At 43.0% G+C, this 15,940-nt stretch overlaps 1 protein-coding gene across 1 annotated transcript; it reads right to left on the reverse strand.

The window, feature by feature from the left end:
* Positions 1–22: 22 nt before the first annotated feature.
* anos1b (anosmin 1b) lies at positions 23–14,302 on the reverse strand. The gene is made up of 15 exons (XM_061298360.1): positions 13,991–14,302; positions 9,200–9,247; positions 7,162–7,218; positions 6,859–7,066; positions 6,501–6,685; positions 5,466–5,595; positions 4,493–4,562; positions 4,183–4,375; positions 2,961–3,099; positions 2,636–2,866; positions 2,085–2,179; positions 1,423–1,585; positions 1,045–1,277; positions 825–954; positions 23–737 (listed from the first exon to the last, which is right to left on the reverse strand). The coding sequence occupies exons 1-14, from the start codon at positions 14,165–14,167 to the stop codon at positions 826–828; spliced, it is 2,058 nt and encodes a 685-aa protein (XP_061154344.1). The 5' UTR covers positions 14,168–14,302; the 3' UTR covers positions 23–737; position 825.
* Positions 14,303–15,940: the final 1,638 nt, after the last annotated feature.

Below are 15,940 nucleotides of genomic sequence, written 5' to 3' on the forward strand. Positions count from 1 at the left end.
CATAAAGACAATTAACACAACGCATGGTTACTTTCAATTTAATTACAAATATCAAGAAATAAAAACAATAAATACAACTGTCAGCTGAAGAACAGAAGGAAGTATGCACAAAATGAACATCAGTAAAATAACATTTCAGTCATAAACATAAAAAACAAGGCAACATAAAAGGTTTTTCAACATAAATTCTGGTTCTTCCACAAGTACAGCAAAAACAGTGTGGAAAAGTCATAATGCTTATTGCTGCTGGAAGAGACCCAAAATATATCAAACACAAATATTCATACACATTCCAGGGCAAAGGTTTAAAAATAAAAACACCTGAAATACAGACTATTTGCGTTTACACATAAAAGACAGTGTAACAGTCCCACTGCAATAAACACAATCCGTAGCTATACATTTCGTACTTGAGGTCAGTGCGAGAACATTTTCTAACTGGGATGTCTACATAATAAAAAACAAAACAAAAGAGGTGTCCAAAACAACTTTACGGATGTCATCTGGTTCCAGTGACAAAGAGGGCCTTCTTAAATTGAATATTGGCGTATATCTTTAGTCCACCAATGTATGTATAGTGTATCTTTTGTTTAATTTTATAGTGAAAAGTATGGTATTGGGAAAAGTAATCAAGACAAGAGGGAAAATCTTTATCCGCTACTCTCACCAGTTGTTGTTTTTTAAAAGTTGGTTTTGTTGCACAAAAGTGGTGCAGCAGAGTTCTGTCGCACTTGAACCTGAAAGGAAAAAATGAGAGGGTTAAGAATTGATGGAAGAAATGCACGTTTTTAAACACATCAGCATGAAAAGAAAAGAAAAACTACCTCACAGTGCAGGAGTGTGAAAAGTCTTCGAGACCGCAGTGCCATTGCTGCCTCGGGCTGTTAAAACTTGAAGTTGTACCTGGTAAAGGCTGTCGTTCTGAAGGCCCTGAACTATCACCGCCCGCTGAGACTGAGAGGTAAGACACATTTTCAGCAATGGATATGATGACTCACGAGTGGCTGCTTCAAATAATAAACAGCACGTGGACTTCTGTCTCACCGGTGCAATTGTCTGTGTCTGCGAGATAAGCGTGTCCTCGTGACCTTCTGCCCCCAAGGTCACACCTGACTGCAGGGTCCAAGTGAATTGGAAGCCATGAATCTCTGCCAGGTCCAGTGCATGTTGAGAGACCCTCCAGCGAAACATAGCCAGCAGCGTACCGTTGGCTTGGTGAAAATCTGCCGTCAGGCGCTCTGGGCGCAGTATCACCTTTCTGCCTGCTAGACGGCGCTCTGACCAAAAGAATATGAGAGATGTCGTTGCAAAATCTACCTGCTATTTGTTTTCATGCTGTGCGATAGAACATTGACAACATTTTGATTTCACTCATTCAAAGGTGTATTATAAAAAGAAGCATATTGACGATGGTCCGTATACCTTCATTGTTGCAGGCCAAGGCTTTGCCTCCTTTGACCCTGACGGATGCGCAAGTTGGGGTGGTAACCCAGGCAACGGCTTCTGACTCAGGATCGCTTTTCATCGCCACAGCTAGCCAGTACTTACATGCAAACAGTAAGCCCGTAATGGTGTAATGGGTACCCTGCGGGGTGAAAATACGGCCAGATTTGTGAGCTAAGCCATGATTTATTGAAGTGACATATTGCTGGGGTTTTTTTCCCTTTTGGAAACTTTTAGAATATTTATTTCATAATGCAATAAAGATCCCTTTCAACAACGTGACCTTGGCAGTTAAGTATATTGGCACTATTAAAGAATGAAAGATGTCTAATGCACTGAACAAAAGAAATCACTTTCAAAGAGCATCATTTTCATATAAAAATGCCGCAAGTGTATATTTTTAGCGAGCACGGATTTTTCACTTATTGGTCAAGACACACTTCAATAGAAGCTAAGAAATCCGAGACAGAGATGATGACAAAAGTAAAGTGATGATGGCCAAGAGACATGCTTACACTAACACAGTAGATGGGGGCATTCCAATGAAGGGGGGGGGGGGGGGGGAGTTATGGTTTTGAAACCCAAGCTCCCCATATGTAACAGCAAAAGTGACACATCATTAATCAAGCATGAGAATGTACCTGCACGCTGGCTGTGCCCTCACTTCCTGTAACGTTAGCGCTGCAAGCATGCGGGCGCCACCGCAAAATGTATGGACCAGGGTGACCATTCCTGGCTGCAATACCAAAAAAACAAAAATGTCAAAATCCTGTTATTCTACATTCATTTTGATGACAGTCCAAAGTGAGATGTTATTCATTTTATAAATCAGCTGCCAAAATCTACAGGGCAGATGAGCGTGGAGAGCCTCCCTTGGGTTTTATCTCTCATGCTACATTTGGTTGTGTGCCAGATGATATCAGAAGAGGAAGCCTGCATGAACAACTCAGGGCTAAAAATCCCTGCCCTGCTACCATCCTTTCAATACAATAAGGGGCACGTTTCATTTTAGCCAAAGCTCTTTTAAAAAAAATACATGGAAGAATGAGTCATGGTAAAGTCAAATATTTTTCTCCTAAAAAAGGTGTGACCCTTTTTATCTTCTATGTGTCCTATGATTCCCTTCTATTTGCACCATAGTAGAGGGACATGACGCTTCCATCAGCAGTTGCGTGTTCCTTGATCAACCCACCATGCTTCGACCTCTTCCAGAACACCTTGACCCGTAGCTGACCGCCACGGTAATGGGGGGCAGCCACCTCCAGGCGAAGGTCACCAGGGACAACGGGGTCAAGAGGGGATTCGGGGTGAGGAAGAGAAGACAAATGGGGGAGCTCAGGGGAGGATGGGGAAGAGGATGACGGGGATGATGAGGAAGACGCCGAGGGGAGCTCATTGGAGAAGGCTTCTCCTTTCGTAGACTCTAATGGAGAGGAGGTGGGGGGGGGGGGGAGTCATTAAAGTATAACAAATGAAATGGAAAAATCAGATAACAAAGGGTGTTGTATATAATTGACCTTTACTAGGGACTGTAGTAAAGGCAATGTGAGCTCTTGGGCTCTTGAGTCTCTTCTGACCCCAGTAGGCCACTGACTGTACAGACAGGAAGTAGGAAGTATCAGGGTGAAAGCCCTGGAGCCACAGCTCACACTGCACCTAAAACACAACACAAAAATGGAATTGTGGCTTGAAAAACCACCGCAGTCATTGCTAATGCTATATTTATCATTCTTCATATTCTTCAATCCTCTTCTCTTCACACAGTGATGATGTGTTTGCCCTCCTCTTGATTGACAGGCAAGACCTGTTCTGCATTAGAGCACCATTTGATTGACAGCTCATTACTGACTCTTAGTCAATCAAGTCTGTCTGCCCGTGTGGACCCGAACCAGCCACAACAAAGAGATGCTTGGACGATAACATGCCTATGTGTGTGTATAAGACAAAATATCACAGACCAGACTGGAAGAGAAAATGAGCTTCAAGGATTTCTAGTGCAACCAAGATGGAAAAAACATATGGCCGTGCGTGTGTGTGTATGTGACATTGAAAAAGAAAAGCCTGGATTTCTTTTTTTAGCGATGGGTGTCAGTTGATATATGAAAGAAACCAATATATAATCAGAAGTAGTAATTCCACTTTTCATGTGTGATGAAGCGTCCTTCCATTTCCTTTTCAACGTCAATTTTAATGCCGCATATCCCGCAACGTCTCTCAAAAAATAACCTCATCATCTTTAGTGACGGCCACTATAATAACTTTTGTGCTGTTCTTGCAACCTGTTGTGATGCTCCTGTCTTTTCGTGTGCCTAGTAAGTTGATGCAGCTGCAAGTAAAAAAAAAAAAAAGAAAAACTTGTTAAGAGGCCTCATTTAAATTCCAGGCCTCCCAGCCAAGCAGAACACAGGACCTGACTAAAGATAAAAGGCTCCAAAGGGCCCAGTCTGGGATGGCCATCACTACTTAGGATGGCTAAAACCATATGAGCTTCATGTTTATGCCCTTCATTTTTATTTTTTTTTTCAAGATCACAGATTAAGTCAAAGGCCCTGATACACTTTGCAAACTTACCATCAAAAGATAGAGACCGGAAAAGGCTAAGTGAAACCGAAAATGGCTTCCAAGTTTTAATCGTATTTTCATTTGAATGGTTTCCATATGAAATAAGTCAATTCATTAGTTCCAGGGTCAAAAGGTAACTATCCAGTTAATGTCGAATTGAAATGAATATTTGCTTACCCCTTGAGTCATTCTGCTGTTGCTTCTTTTTTTACTCTCCTTGATCAACTGGCTGCGCGTGTTGTGATGGAATTCCTGTGTGTGTTTTTGTCTCCTATGTGGAGACATCCAGGTGACTCTGTAATTGCGAACTGGCAAGTCTCCATCCTCAGGGGGGTCCCAGTGTATTAAGGCGGCCACGCTTCCCCCTGACCTATGGACACCAGGTCGACATGTCAAAACACGGCAAACATAAAAGTCAAGCTACTTTTGGAACCTTATAATGACCTTTCAGCAAAACAGATTATTATTCTGATTATTAGCTGAGTACCTTTCTGTCATCCCAACCAGAGTTTGGTTGCTCACTCGTATATTTACCGGAGCTTGCGGAGGTGCCGGATCTGCAGCGAGAGAGAAAGACATTTTATTTAGGACTTGAGCCGCCACGTGGAATTGCTTTCTCTTTATCCACGCATGGTGCCGAGCGCCTATCGAATAGGTTGCATTTCAAAAAAATGCAATGAAATAAGAGCTCTCTAGACTTGTGCCTGATCAGGCTCATTTCCTCTTGATCTGATTCAGGTCCATTCAGCCAATTGGATTAATAGCATCAAAGGGGAGCGAGCGTGACAAGAAGGTTTTCGGTAGCTACCGCAACGTAGACATCTACGTTTGCATCGAAGTACAAGTGGGGAGGTCGGCGATATTTGGACACAGAGCCTGTGTCTCGTTAGTCCCTGGCTGTATTTGATTACAACTACAAAAAGTATCTGATTAAAAGCACTTCCCCCCTGGCCAGCGACCACCGGATGGATGGATGGCTTTTCATGCACAGGCCAAAGTTTCATGTTGGAATTGATGGGCTCGCTCATGTTTTTCTCTTTCTCCAAGGCCTTTGTTTATTTTGCTCATCGGCCAGATGGATTGGAGTATTTTGCAAGACATCAGGATGAGTTCCGAATTCCACATTCTCCCGTGATTACCAAAGAGAAGCGGCACTGTCGACCGGTGAGGTCACGCTAGAAAACACGCGAGGAACCTGCTCGACATCTGCTAGCTTCCTGATTTCTAACCCCTGACCCCTCACCCCTGACTAATCAGTCCAATGAAGTAGAAACACACCACTCTGACTGCTATCAGATGCTATTTGGAATGTCGTGTGTGTGTGTGTCTTTACCCTTTGACACCGAACCCCAATTTAACACACACACGCGCGTATGCACGATTTTAGCATGAAGCCAACAAATCAGTTGCACTTTTGTTGATGGTCAGGTGAGTAAGGCGTGTGAGTGTGCTCGTCTGACCTTTATTGGAGATGTGGTGCTTGCTTGGCGTGGTGAAGCCCCTGCTGCCTTGACTGTTGACTGCCGCCACTCTGAACTGATACCAACGCTGAGGTCTCAGATCTGACAGTAGCGCATCTTCGCAAAGAGTCTAAAAAAAAAAGATGCAGTTGAGTGAAAAAATATGCTCAAAATGATTCAAGGTCCTTCGTTGTCAACACTTGATTCATCAAACCAAAGTGATGACTGTCTGTCATCATGACTGTCATCACTTGTAAGTGCATACTTTTAATGTCACTTGTGGCAGCCAATGGAGGCACTCATCATAAAAGTTTGAGAAGAAAACTTTGGTCAGAGGTTGTAAGGCGAACTTCTTTCAACAGCACATGCAAATGAAGTGCGAAGATCATCAAGTGCGGTATTTGTCATTTTCATCTGACCGTGCTGAATACGGGATGGGAATAATCATGGCGTTGCTAACAAAATAACAGATTACTCATCCGTCTATATTTCCGCTCATTAGGTCAACCTACTCCAAATGAGGTTGGATACAATCACCGATTCTAAAAAGGAGACAACTATTGTAAATAAACATTCCTCTCATGACCATGCTGCCCTTCGTAAAATAACATTAAAATGACATGAAGTAATGAAAATACACAACTGTGTCAAACTGCTCCAATTGTGTACAGTAGCCGGCTCAGCGACACAACAGCACACACAGACACCAGCCGTCATCTATTTGAGTCCATAATGAACGTTCAGTCATTCAGAGTCACTCGGTGGAACCGCTGTGGCTACCAGTGGTTCCTTTTTAAGCTCTGCTTATTTACCTAACCTCAAACAGCCTCCACGCGCACTCTCCCAAACGTTCAGACGAGTGTGTCAGACTGGGCTGGGGAAAAGGTTTAGGCAGTCCGCTGATGAGGTGGAAAGGCTCCATCATCTCCGCCGTGAATGATGAGGTACGAGATAGGAGCTTTTGAGCTCGTTCAACCTGCGCCAATATCAAATCCCCCAAGGCTGGCCTGGGATGAGAAAAAGATGCTTATTCACCATGGCAACAGTCGTCCACGGGGACGCGTTCTCTTCATTGGGGTGAATGCCCGTGTTCCAGCGTGACTGGAGGACGTAAAGAACCGGCTCCACGCTGACGTTGAACTTGGACACCCACGTCACTTTGAGCCCACCCGTGGGATCTTCCACGAAGCTCATATCTCGGCGGGGTTTCAGAGGAACGCCTGGAGATGGAAGAGAACACTTTTGTTTTGTAATTATTCTGACATGGATGGCAAAAGTGCTTTGCAATTCTGGTTTTATATATTAATAGTTCTGCTTGATTTCTTTTTTTTACCCATTGAAATCTGTGAATAATAAAACAAACATCAACAAACATCATGAGGTCAGGGGTCACCTTTGTAAAGATGAGCTGGCGTTTGACACGTGCGTCCGCATCCATTGAAGCAACACTTCCGAGGGGATGGACAATGTCGGTCGAGCGAGCAGCTTTCCACGCAGGCTGCGGCAAAACCCGTGGCACGCTGTGGCGGAGGGCAGTCGCCCTGTCTGGAGGACCTCAGAGAGGTCAGAAACTCGCTGCTGGTCATACACTCCGTCTGCTTCTGTCGAATGCGCCAGCAATGGGAAATTCATTCATTGGGAAATAAAGCAAATAGAAATAAAAACATCAAAATAGAATGCTGTGCTGCTATTTTACCTCACATGACTTCAGCATCTTGTTGGTGTCCCAAAGCTCTTTACATGGTTGAAGGCACTTGATGTGAGATACAAGCAAGAAGAAAATAAATGTCACTTTTTATTTGGATTTCTGAAATGATCACGTCCAACAAATGGCATTTCCATGAAACTTGAAAGGAGCTTTAGTCATGTGTGGGAAAAGGAATCAAAAAGTGCAGCTGTGCCCATTGGGGAAGGAGAAGATCGTCAAATGAAATGTTGGTTCTCGGCCCTCGATGAACAAGAAGCGAGAGAGGATAAAGGAGATCGTATTTTTCAAGGGCTCAGACAACACACAGAAGGTTGACAGAAGTGCTGAATGATGGCTCTTTGCAAATCACAAGCAGACAGCATATAAAAAGCCAGGTTTCGGCCCCAACCTCCAGCCCCATCCCCTCTCCGTCTGTCCGTCCATCTCCCTCAGCTACCCACTGTTTCTGGCTTCAATTATTTCTTCCATCTGACTGATTTAAAGAGAACAAACAGAATAAAAATCCATACAAAGTCCAATTTAAACAACTAAACAGATACTTATAAATGGTATTTCCAACAACTTCAGCGCTTTTAAAAAAAAAGTTGCACTATAATGTACATATGTGGGAAAGAAACAAACTTGTATCGATCTATTAAAATGTTGTATTGTAGCAGTAATTGTAATTAAGTTGAGTTCAAACGAAAGAGCGTCGTTTTTGTCGCGGCCTAGGCTAAAATTTCAATTCCGTAAAACAGATACTGCACATGTAGGCTGTTTCTTTTGTAAGCATGTGTGTCAAATCAAATCTTTTCTAAGGCGCCGCAACGTGTTAGTGGACATCCCACAGCCTCACACCGCTACCTATTCTTATTTTGCTATTGTGAGAAGGACGGAGATAAACTAGGAGTAGCACGGAAAAGAGGAATTTGCTGCTTGGTGAGTTTTCCATGGATTTGCTGGTGACGTGACACAAACCATATGCGTTGCTGCAACATCTGTCTGACGTGTGTCTTTGATATAGAAAGTTCATGTCATCAAAGAGCAGATAAAACACGACACTTTATGAGACTCACTTTAGCAATATCAGCTGTCTCCCTCCCGCTTGTTGGCTCAAATGGACTCCAGCCTTGCTAATATGAAGTATTTATGTTCCTGCTATAGTGGAGATAAGATCTGCTACAAATGTTTCATAATGTGGCAATAATAGATGAGGCTCCTCTGGGACTACCTTCTCCAAGACTTTGTGGAAATGTTCCTCCAAAGGTTTATTGCCAAAAGGCTTTATGAGAGCTTCAATAAAAAAAAGGAATTGATAGTAACTTTACTATAATTAATTTGATAAACGTTTGGATGAAAATGACACTGGTGCTTACAGTGGTTTTCTGCCAACATAAGAAAATGGTCGAGAATTGATGACAAATACTCCAAAAAGAGGACATTACCATGGCAACCAACAAGCAGTGCATGGCTGTGGGCAGTTTTTGTCCATACTTGGTAACTAACGCTACCAATGAGGTGTGGTTTGGCCCAGAAGATCAGATGTGAGAGCATTTTGATCACACCTGACATTGGTTAATGCTTTTTTGTGTTCACAGAATAGTTTATGGCTGCATTCTAGTTAACATACAATGTGCAAGATTTTGTGCAATGTGGTTCATAGAGACGCAGAACCATTTCGACCTCCATATTCCTTGTGAAATTTACATATTGCTTGAGTGAATAATGCAAACTTGTAGCCAAGCTGGAAAATGGCAAAAATGAAATATGTCTTCCAGCTGAGAAAAAAACTTGTAAAACGGAGCATCCAGCACAGACACTGGAACCGTTGGAAAACCTATCAAAGGATGAAGGTGGATGGAGTTGAGAATTATAATATTTACTCAAGTCGTCCAACATCATGATGAAACTATGCATTACAGTATTCACACATTTTCAAAACAACTCAATAGTTGCTCAGACACCAAATAACAAGAGCAACAGAAATTCAAGCAACATGACGTCAACTGAGGTTAGTTAATTCAGTGTTGTACTTGAACAGCATTACCTGTGCACAGCGCCTGTGGTTCTCACACCAAACCAGAACTTGGTCATTCTAGGGGAAGAAGAAAAAGGGATTCAAATTTAGAAGTCTCCATGTAGTCTTTTCTTAAACATGTCTTTTTCTGTAGTAGCCACAAGGGGGAGACTCCAGTTGATAGAAAAAAAACACATTTCTTGTAGAAAAGGATGTTGCTTATTTGTTTAAATAACTTTCATTTTAGTTAAAATATTTATTAAATCATTTCAGAAAAAATACAGTTTGTCAAATTTATTGAAAGAAGAAAAAAGTTCAAATGCAAATCACGTTAGACTCCAAACCCAACAGTGATGTCACAAGTGCAATACATACTATTTTGTCGACTCACATAGTTTGTTGCCTATAAAATGCTTTGCTACCATAATTGTGTGAATCCACCATTGAGCATCCAAACAACCCTATCACAGCACAACCTGTTTGTTGCCTCAATAGTATTAGCCTGTATCTGTCTGCCTGCCTGCCTGTCTGTCTGCCTGTGTGTCGGAAAGCTAAGCCCTTTTAATGACGATTAAAGCCTCTCCTAAGTGAGCTGCATTTAGCTTAAAACTCAACTCACCCATGTGCACACACTTTTCTCCTTTACGTTGGCGTGAAGGGCTAAGAGCTTCAAGTTGAACGAACTTTTAAGACCGAATGATAGTGGCGGTGTAAATACAAGTGACTTCAACTCCCCTCACCTGCATTGACAAGAATATTTCTTCTCCAGAACATGTCACTGTACTCCATCGCGATCGAGTTTATGATGGAACAAAACAACGGAGAGCTTTTAGTGCTTTTGGCTTGAGTTTCCGATTCTTTTCATTTTGCAGAATGCCATTGTAGTGCTGCCAGGTGAACGTAGTCGACCTTGTATTAAGGAGCCTTTAAAAGTCCACGCTGGAATTCTATCAATCAAATGCTCAGTGATGCTCAGTCGAGACGACTTGTGGTCGGTCTCCTTATCTTTGGACCGTCATCTTTTTTTCCTGTTCCTGATCCAAATACAGTCAAGACTGTGGCCCGGTCCTGGTTGCTTTGTCAGTTAATTGCACTTCAATTTCATCTCAAATGGAAGCATAAACATTCACACATTTGAATCGTAAAGTTAAAGATTGACCACGTAGAATGCTACAGCCGAGTTAATCATAGATGTGCCATAACATAAGTACATGGCCACCCATAACTAGTGGAAAAAGTGAGAATTGCTCACGTCATAGTGTCACATTTCCATATCCAAAGAAGGGAAAAAACAAAGAAATCACCAACACCAACACAAACAAACATCTGAGGACACTGGGTGCAATTATTCAGCAAGCATCTTTGCCTTGCTGTCAAACTGTTGAATATAAAAGCAACTACCGTTTTTCTCCATGTATAATGCGCCCCCATGTATAATACGCACCCTAAAAACGGCATGTTGATGCTGGAAAAAAGCCTGTACCCATGTATAATACGCACCCAAATTTTGACTCCTACTTAAATCCGTAAACCTAAAATTATTTCAGAAAAAAGATCATCTTTGGGAACAACCGGATGTTATTCTGCCGGTCAGTATCACTGCGCATGCGCTAGCAAACTCGATAGCGAAGAAATGTTTCGGATTTGTGTAGGGTACATTGTGACAGCAAACGAGCAAGCGTTTGATACGAGAGCATTGTGTTCGTATGGACCGTGTTTGAAGTGAACAGCAGAGAAGAAAGCGCATCTGTAATGGCGGCCTCCGTATCATATCTGGATTTAAAAAAAATAATAATAATCTATGTATAATGCGCACCCCAGATTTTAGGACGATAAATTAGTTAAATTTTGCGCATTATACATGGAAAAAAACGGTATGTTAAATGTTGACTCGTGTTCTTATCAATTAGAGTAATCGTGCTGAGATGATTACTTTGTTCGATAATGTTCAAGAAGAATGTCTAAACGGGCAACCCTTGTTAAGCTGCGGACATGCAGCAAGACCCATATAAATCACACTTGAACCAGATGCATCAATAAAAGTGTTTGCCAGAGAAAAGGAAAGTAATGCATGTGGGTGTTGCGGTTACTCTTTGCGGTGAGGTGCAGTCAAAAGTCCATTTAACATGCGGCATTAACTGGGCTAATCAGTCGCAGATGACCACAGACAAAACAGTGTGTGAGCAGTGCACCAATGCTTGTAAATGCATCATGACTAGCTTCCACTCACCAGTGCTTCCCAAAAATCACAATTCTGAGGTGGAACCTTTCCCGACAGAAGCCCCTAAATTGTTCGTCACACGTTTGTCGTCAGGCCACATCCTGAAAAGCAGTTGGAATTCTATATTCGACTTTAGCATCACAAAGTTTCAGCCTATATGGATGAAGATAAATAGAGGAGCCGCTCCAATTAAGATGAGAAATTTGCCCAGCCAGCCCTATTATAGTAACTGAATTCCAAATTGTACAACCGTCTTGGAATGTCTTATCTGGGTTTCAGGTGACAGTTACCCCCACATCAGCGAAAGATTTCTCAACCCTCTCGGACCCGATCAAATGACTGGGAGGGAAGTCTACGCAGGCTGCTTCTTGATTCTGCTAAATGAAGCAAGTCTTTATTATATCATTTCAAAATCATCATCATCTTCTTTGTGAGACAGTAAAGCTAACATTGTTGTTTGCTGTGTTTTCCCTGCAATGTATTTCACAAGGTAGATGAATTCAACAAAGAAACATTGCGTGCCGAGCTGCGGTTGTAATTGTTCGCATAATCCTTCACATTGTTCGCAATGTTCACATACTAATTACAGCGACATTGTCCACTCATGCTCATGCAAGAACAAGTTTATTCTGGGCTTTGACTGTGGATTATGGTTTCGGTCATTCTTTGACAAAAGCCATGTGTATTGACGTGGACGAGCACCATCGGCAAACATGGATATTCTTCATCGCGTGTCATTCCAAAGGTCATGATAGATAGTTAAAAAGAACACATTAGTATTGTAAAAAAATGACACAAGTTAAGGGCCGCTGCACACAAACAATTTACAAATATGACGAAAAGTCTAGTTAGATAAATAAAATAAACAGAATTTATTCGAAATCAATGTGGACTTCCTCTGAGGGCACCCGTGGATGTTCTTATGCAGGAACTATTGCGCCAGGCTACCTCCATCTCTTCCAGCAGGGCGGCGCAGCAAGCCCGAGGAAAGTACGGACGCACTCACACCAATCAAACAACCCGAAGCAGAAAGATACTTCATAACTGATAAAGGTGTGCAGATATTTCCAAATGGATTTTAAGACAGCGAGTGCAGAAGACTGACAGAAAGACAAAAGCACCGCTCGTGGCTCCATTTCTCTCTCTCTCCATCCTGTCTTCTCGCCTGACTAAGCCTGAATCGGTGCAACCTGACCTTACGGTTCTTTTTTTTCAGAGCATGACTGCTTGGTCTGATTACCTACCGCGGACAAACTGCCACTCACGCACACACGTGGATGAATAAGACAGACGCTTCGTTGGCTTGTACGGGCTCTGGGCCGATCCGGCCATGGCTGCTGCAGACCTACTCACTATCCAGACGAGGCTGTTTACACGAAAGCAGCATTTGAATGTGCACAGACAAAAGAGCTCAAATGAAACCATGACAACATACTAGAAAATACATCTTGGAAAATCCACAGAGGCGCCCGAAAGAGAGGTGGCGAGATTCACATTCTTTTGGCTGGAGTCAAGCCACACACACTTGAGCAAGCCACAAACACAGGGTTCACCGACATCCAGCCGGAGGAAGAATGCGAGCTGGAGTCGATGTGTGGTGACGGAGGAGGATGAGAAAAACGACATTTTTCTCCTGCTATTGTCGGACTTTCGAGTCATGTGATCAAAAGTCCTTTCGAATGTCATGAGCGTCATTTCGTTCAGGGTGGGGACTGCACACATCGTAATGATCTAGTCATCGCCCTCAGATGGGCACTGTTGAATACAATATACTATATTGAACAAGTTACTCAAAGGTCATACCTCTTTGGAATTAGAGTGACTATAGCATTTGGGGGATTGTGTGCATGACATGAGCATCGCATTGTTTCCGTGGCAGAATATTTGAGGGCAGCCGATGGATACATGCGAGTCAAATGACAGAGGACACATGCAGAGTAGACAGAAAACGTGGCATGATTTCACACAGACTGTCAACAAAAGTTCTGCAAGCATATTGTTAGCAGCACAAAGTGAGGAAATCCTGCGGGTCAAAGCAGGAGCTAAAAACAGCAAACAAACTCACAGGCTGAGTCTTGTTGGATATCATTGAGTCTCTTTTGCACACCTCCATTTCCAAGACCCCAGTACACACACACACACATACCCCAACACACACACATACACAATTTAGTTGGAGAGTCAACTGGGGGCCACGCTCATTAGCCACCACACAGGTGCTGAAAGTCAATTGTGAAGGCCAAAGCGTGCTTTTATACGGCAACATGTGCCCCCCCAGGCCCCCCCCAGCCCACCATTAGAGCCATTTGGGCTGAACTTTGTGCTTAATGACTTTCCCACCCAGCACATGTTGAAGCTGTTAACAATAAGTGGCTTTTCAAACTCGGTCATGTTGCTGTTAATCTTGCATTCCACACAATAAAGGATGCAATACAGAAATTTGAAATATTAGATGATTCATTTTGTCAGCTATAAAAATAAATGTTTTATTTTCAAATGCACCTCTACAAATTGCATGATCAACATCTGGACGGGACGAAAATGTATGAATGACGCTTCATGCTTTAGACATGAATTGATGAGGAAATCAATCGACTGACCTGGAAGTGTCTGAAGGTAGCGGTAATCTGGGTCATATGCAAAGTGAGACACCTGGAGGTGCATCTGGCGCTATTCATCTTCTCCTCAACATCCTCGTGCTCCGCAGAAGTCCGGCGAGCGCGCGTCACAGCCAGGACCGCGCACAGGATCATCAAGACGACCCCACGAAGTGACATGACCCCGACTGCAGATTGGAATGATTCAATTGGAAGTGGCAAATCCGCTTGTCCAGATCTTCTCGTTGCCGTTATCTCTTTGGGTGTTTCGTGCGCGCCAGTCAGTGCCAGCTCGCAGCGAGGGAGTGAAGCGGTTCCTCGTGGACACGCCCATCACGGAGGCAAGTGCAGCCCACGGGCTTTTTCCACGCACACCTGTTCGACACAAGTCCACCAACTGGGACCATCAAATACATGGAGCAGTGATTGAAGCACTTTCTAACGTTGGCAGGACTTTGGAGATGTTTGGATTTACCTGCAAAGAAAGTCAATTGGAGTCAATCCAAAAGTCTCAAAGAATATTGTCGGTTCAAACATATACTTTAATTTGGGACTAAACCATGAGTGGCACAAAGACGCTTAATTCCCATGGGCTTGAGATCATTCATGGTACACGCAAGTCAAGCATCTACTGTCTGTTGAAGTTTACTCCGTTATTGAAGCCAAATGTTGTTGAATTAACTTGAAAGGGGGCAACATTTCAACAAGCGTGTCAGACAACACAGGGCTCGAAACTAACGATTGCCCGATTGCCCGGGGCAAGTAGCGATGGCAGACGGGCAAGTAGAATTTTTCCTCACTTGCCCGAACTTGCCCTGCCATAATACCATGTTTTCAAGCTGTAAAAAGACGATTTTGTGCATAATTTCTCGCAACTTCTGCCGCTTCTGGTCCGACATTTTGTTTTCTAGGGAGCGGTTAGTTTCTCGTGTAAGTCTGCAATACATTGATAACGGCAAAGCGCTTCGTAATTAAATGCATGCTCCGTCACCCGTCCCTGGCTCTTCTGCGCCTGCGCACCAGCAGAGCTTGTTTCCGGTTGGCGGATACGAAGGCATATGAAGGCAAAACTTATAGTGTTGTCTTTTTTATTGCAAAAATGTGTCGGGCAAGTAAAAATCCACTCCAAAAAAATTCGGGCAAGTAAAATTTTGTTTCGGGCAAGTAAAATTTTCTCCAACTTGCCCGAGGGCAACTTGGGCAAAAAATAAGCTTCGAGCCCTGCAACACCAAGGACATCCAGGCAGAGGAATAAGACCAGAGGGATCTGATAAGCGGATTTAAAGTGTACTTTTTTTTTTGGAACATATTTAATTGGTAAAAAGCAGATCATTGCTATTTGCACACGAGTTTGAAGCTGCAGAGTACTAGTGTCGACATTAAGGGAACATGTGTTGAGGGGTAGAAAAAAAATCTAACTGGTTCGGGAAGCCAGTTTGAAGCTTCATTTGGTAGTCTATCAACTACGACTTGGAATAAGTACAAACGTATGCGCAACTCTTGCTACAGTTATACGAGTGTCGTAAAATTGTGAGGTAGCAGCTGGATCTGCTAAACTACAGGTATACTGTCTCGCAAATCATTCTCGCCAAACTTCAAAAACCAAAAGCGTAGGGAGGAAAGAGCACGTTGACAGTTCTATGGCCAGGAGGATCAGACCAGACCCGACCTTCTTTCAAGCAAGCATCCTTGCAAAATTGTTCACCAGGTGTGGAGGAATGTGATCCTTCTCTACCTGGAGCTGATTAGAGAGCAATAAATTGTTCTGCACTTGAAAGTATTCTCCTAGAATATATTTGAATGTTGAAAATGGTGGTCAAAAATGCCATTCCAAGAGTAGCAAAGGTTTTCAAAGGCTACGTTTGAAGTGGCTTCAGATCAGGCAGGTTAGGCATTTCTTCAAGGAATTCCCGTTCTTCAGGACATTTGAGGCCCCCAGTAGGATTCTAAGCT

The sequence above is a fragment of the Syngnathus typhle genome, linkage group LG14 (assembly GCF_033458585.1).
Source record: "Syngnathus typhle isolate RoL2023-S1 ecotype Sweden linkage group LG14, RoL_Styp_1.0, whole genome shotgun sequence".
Lineage (NCBI taxonomy): Eukaryota > Metazoa > Chordata > Actinopteri > Syngnathiformes > Syngnathidae > Syngnathus > Syngnathus typhle.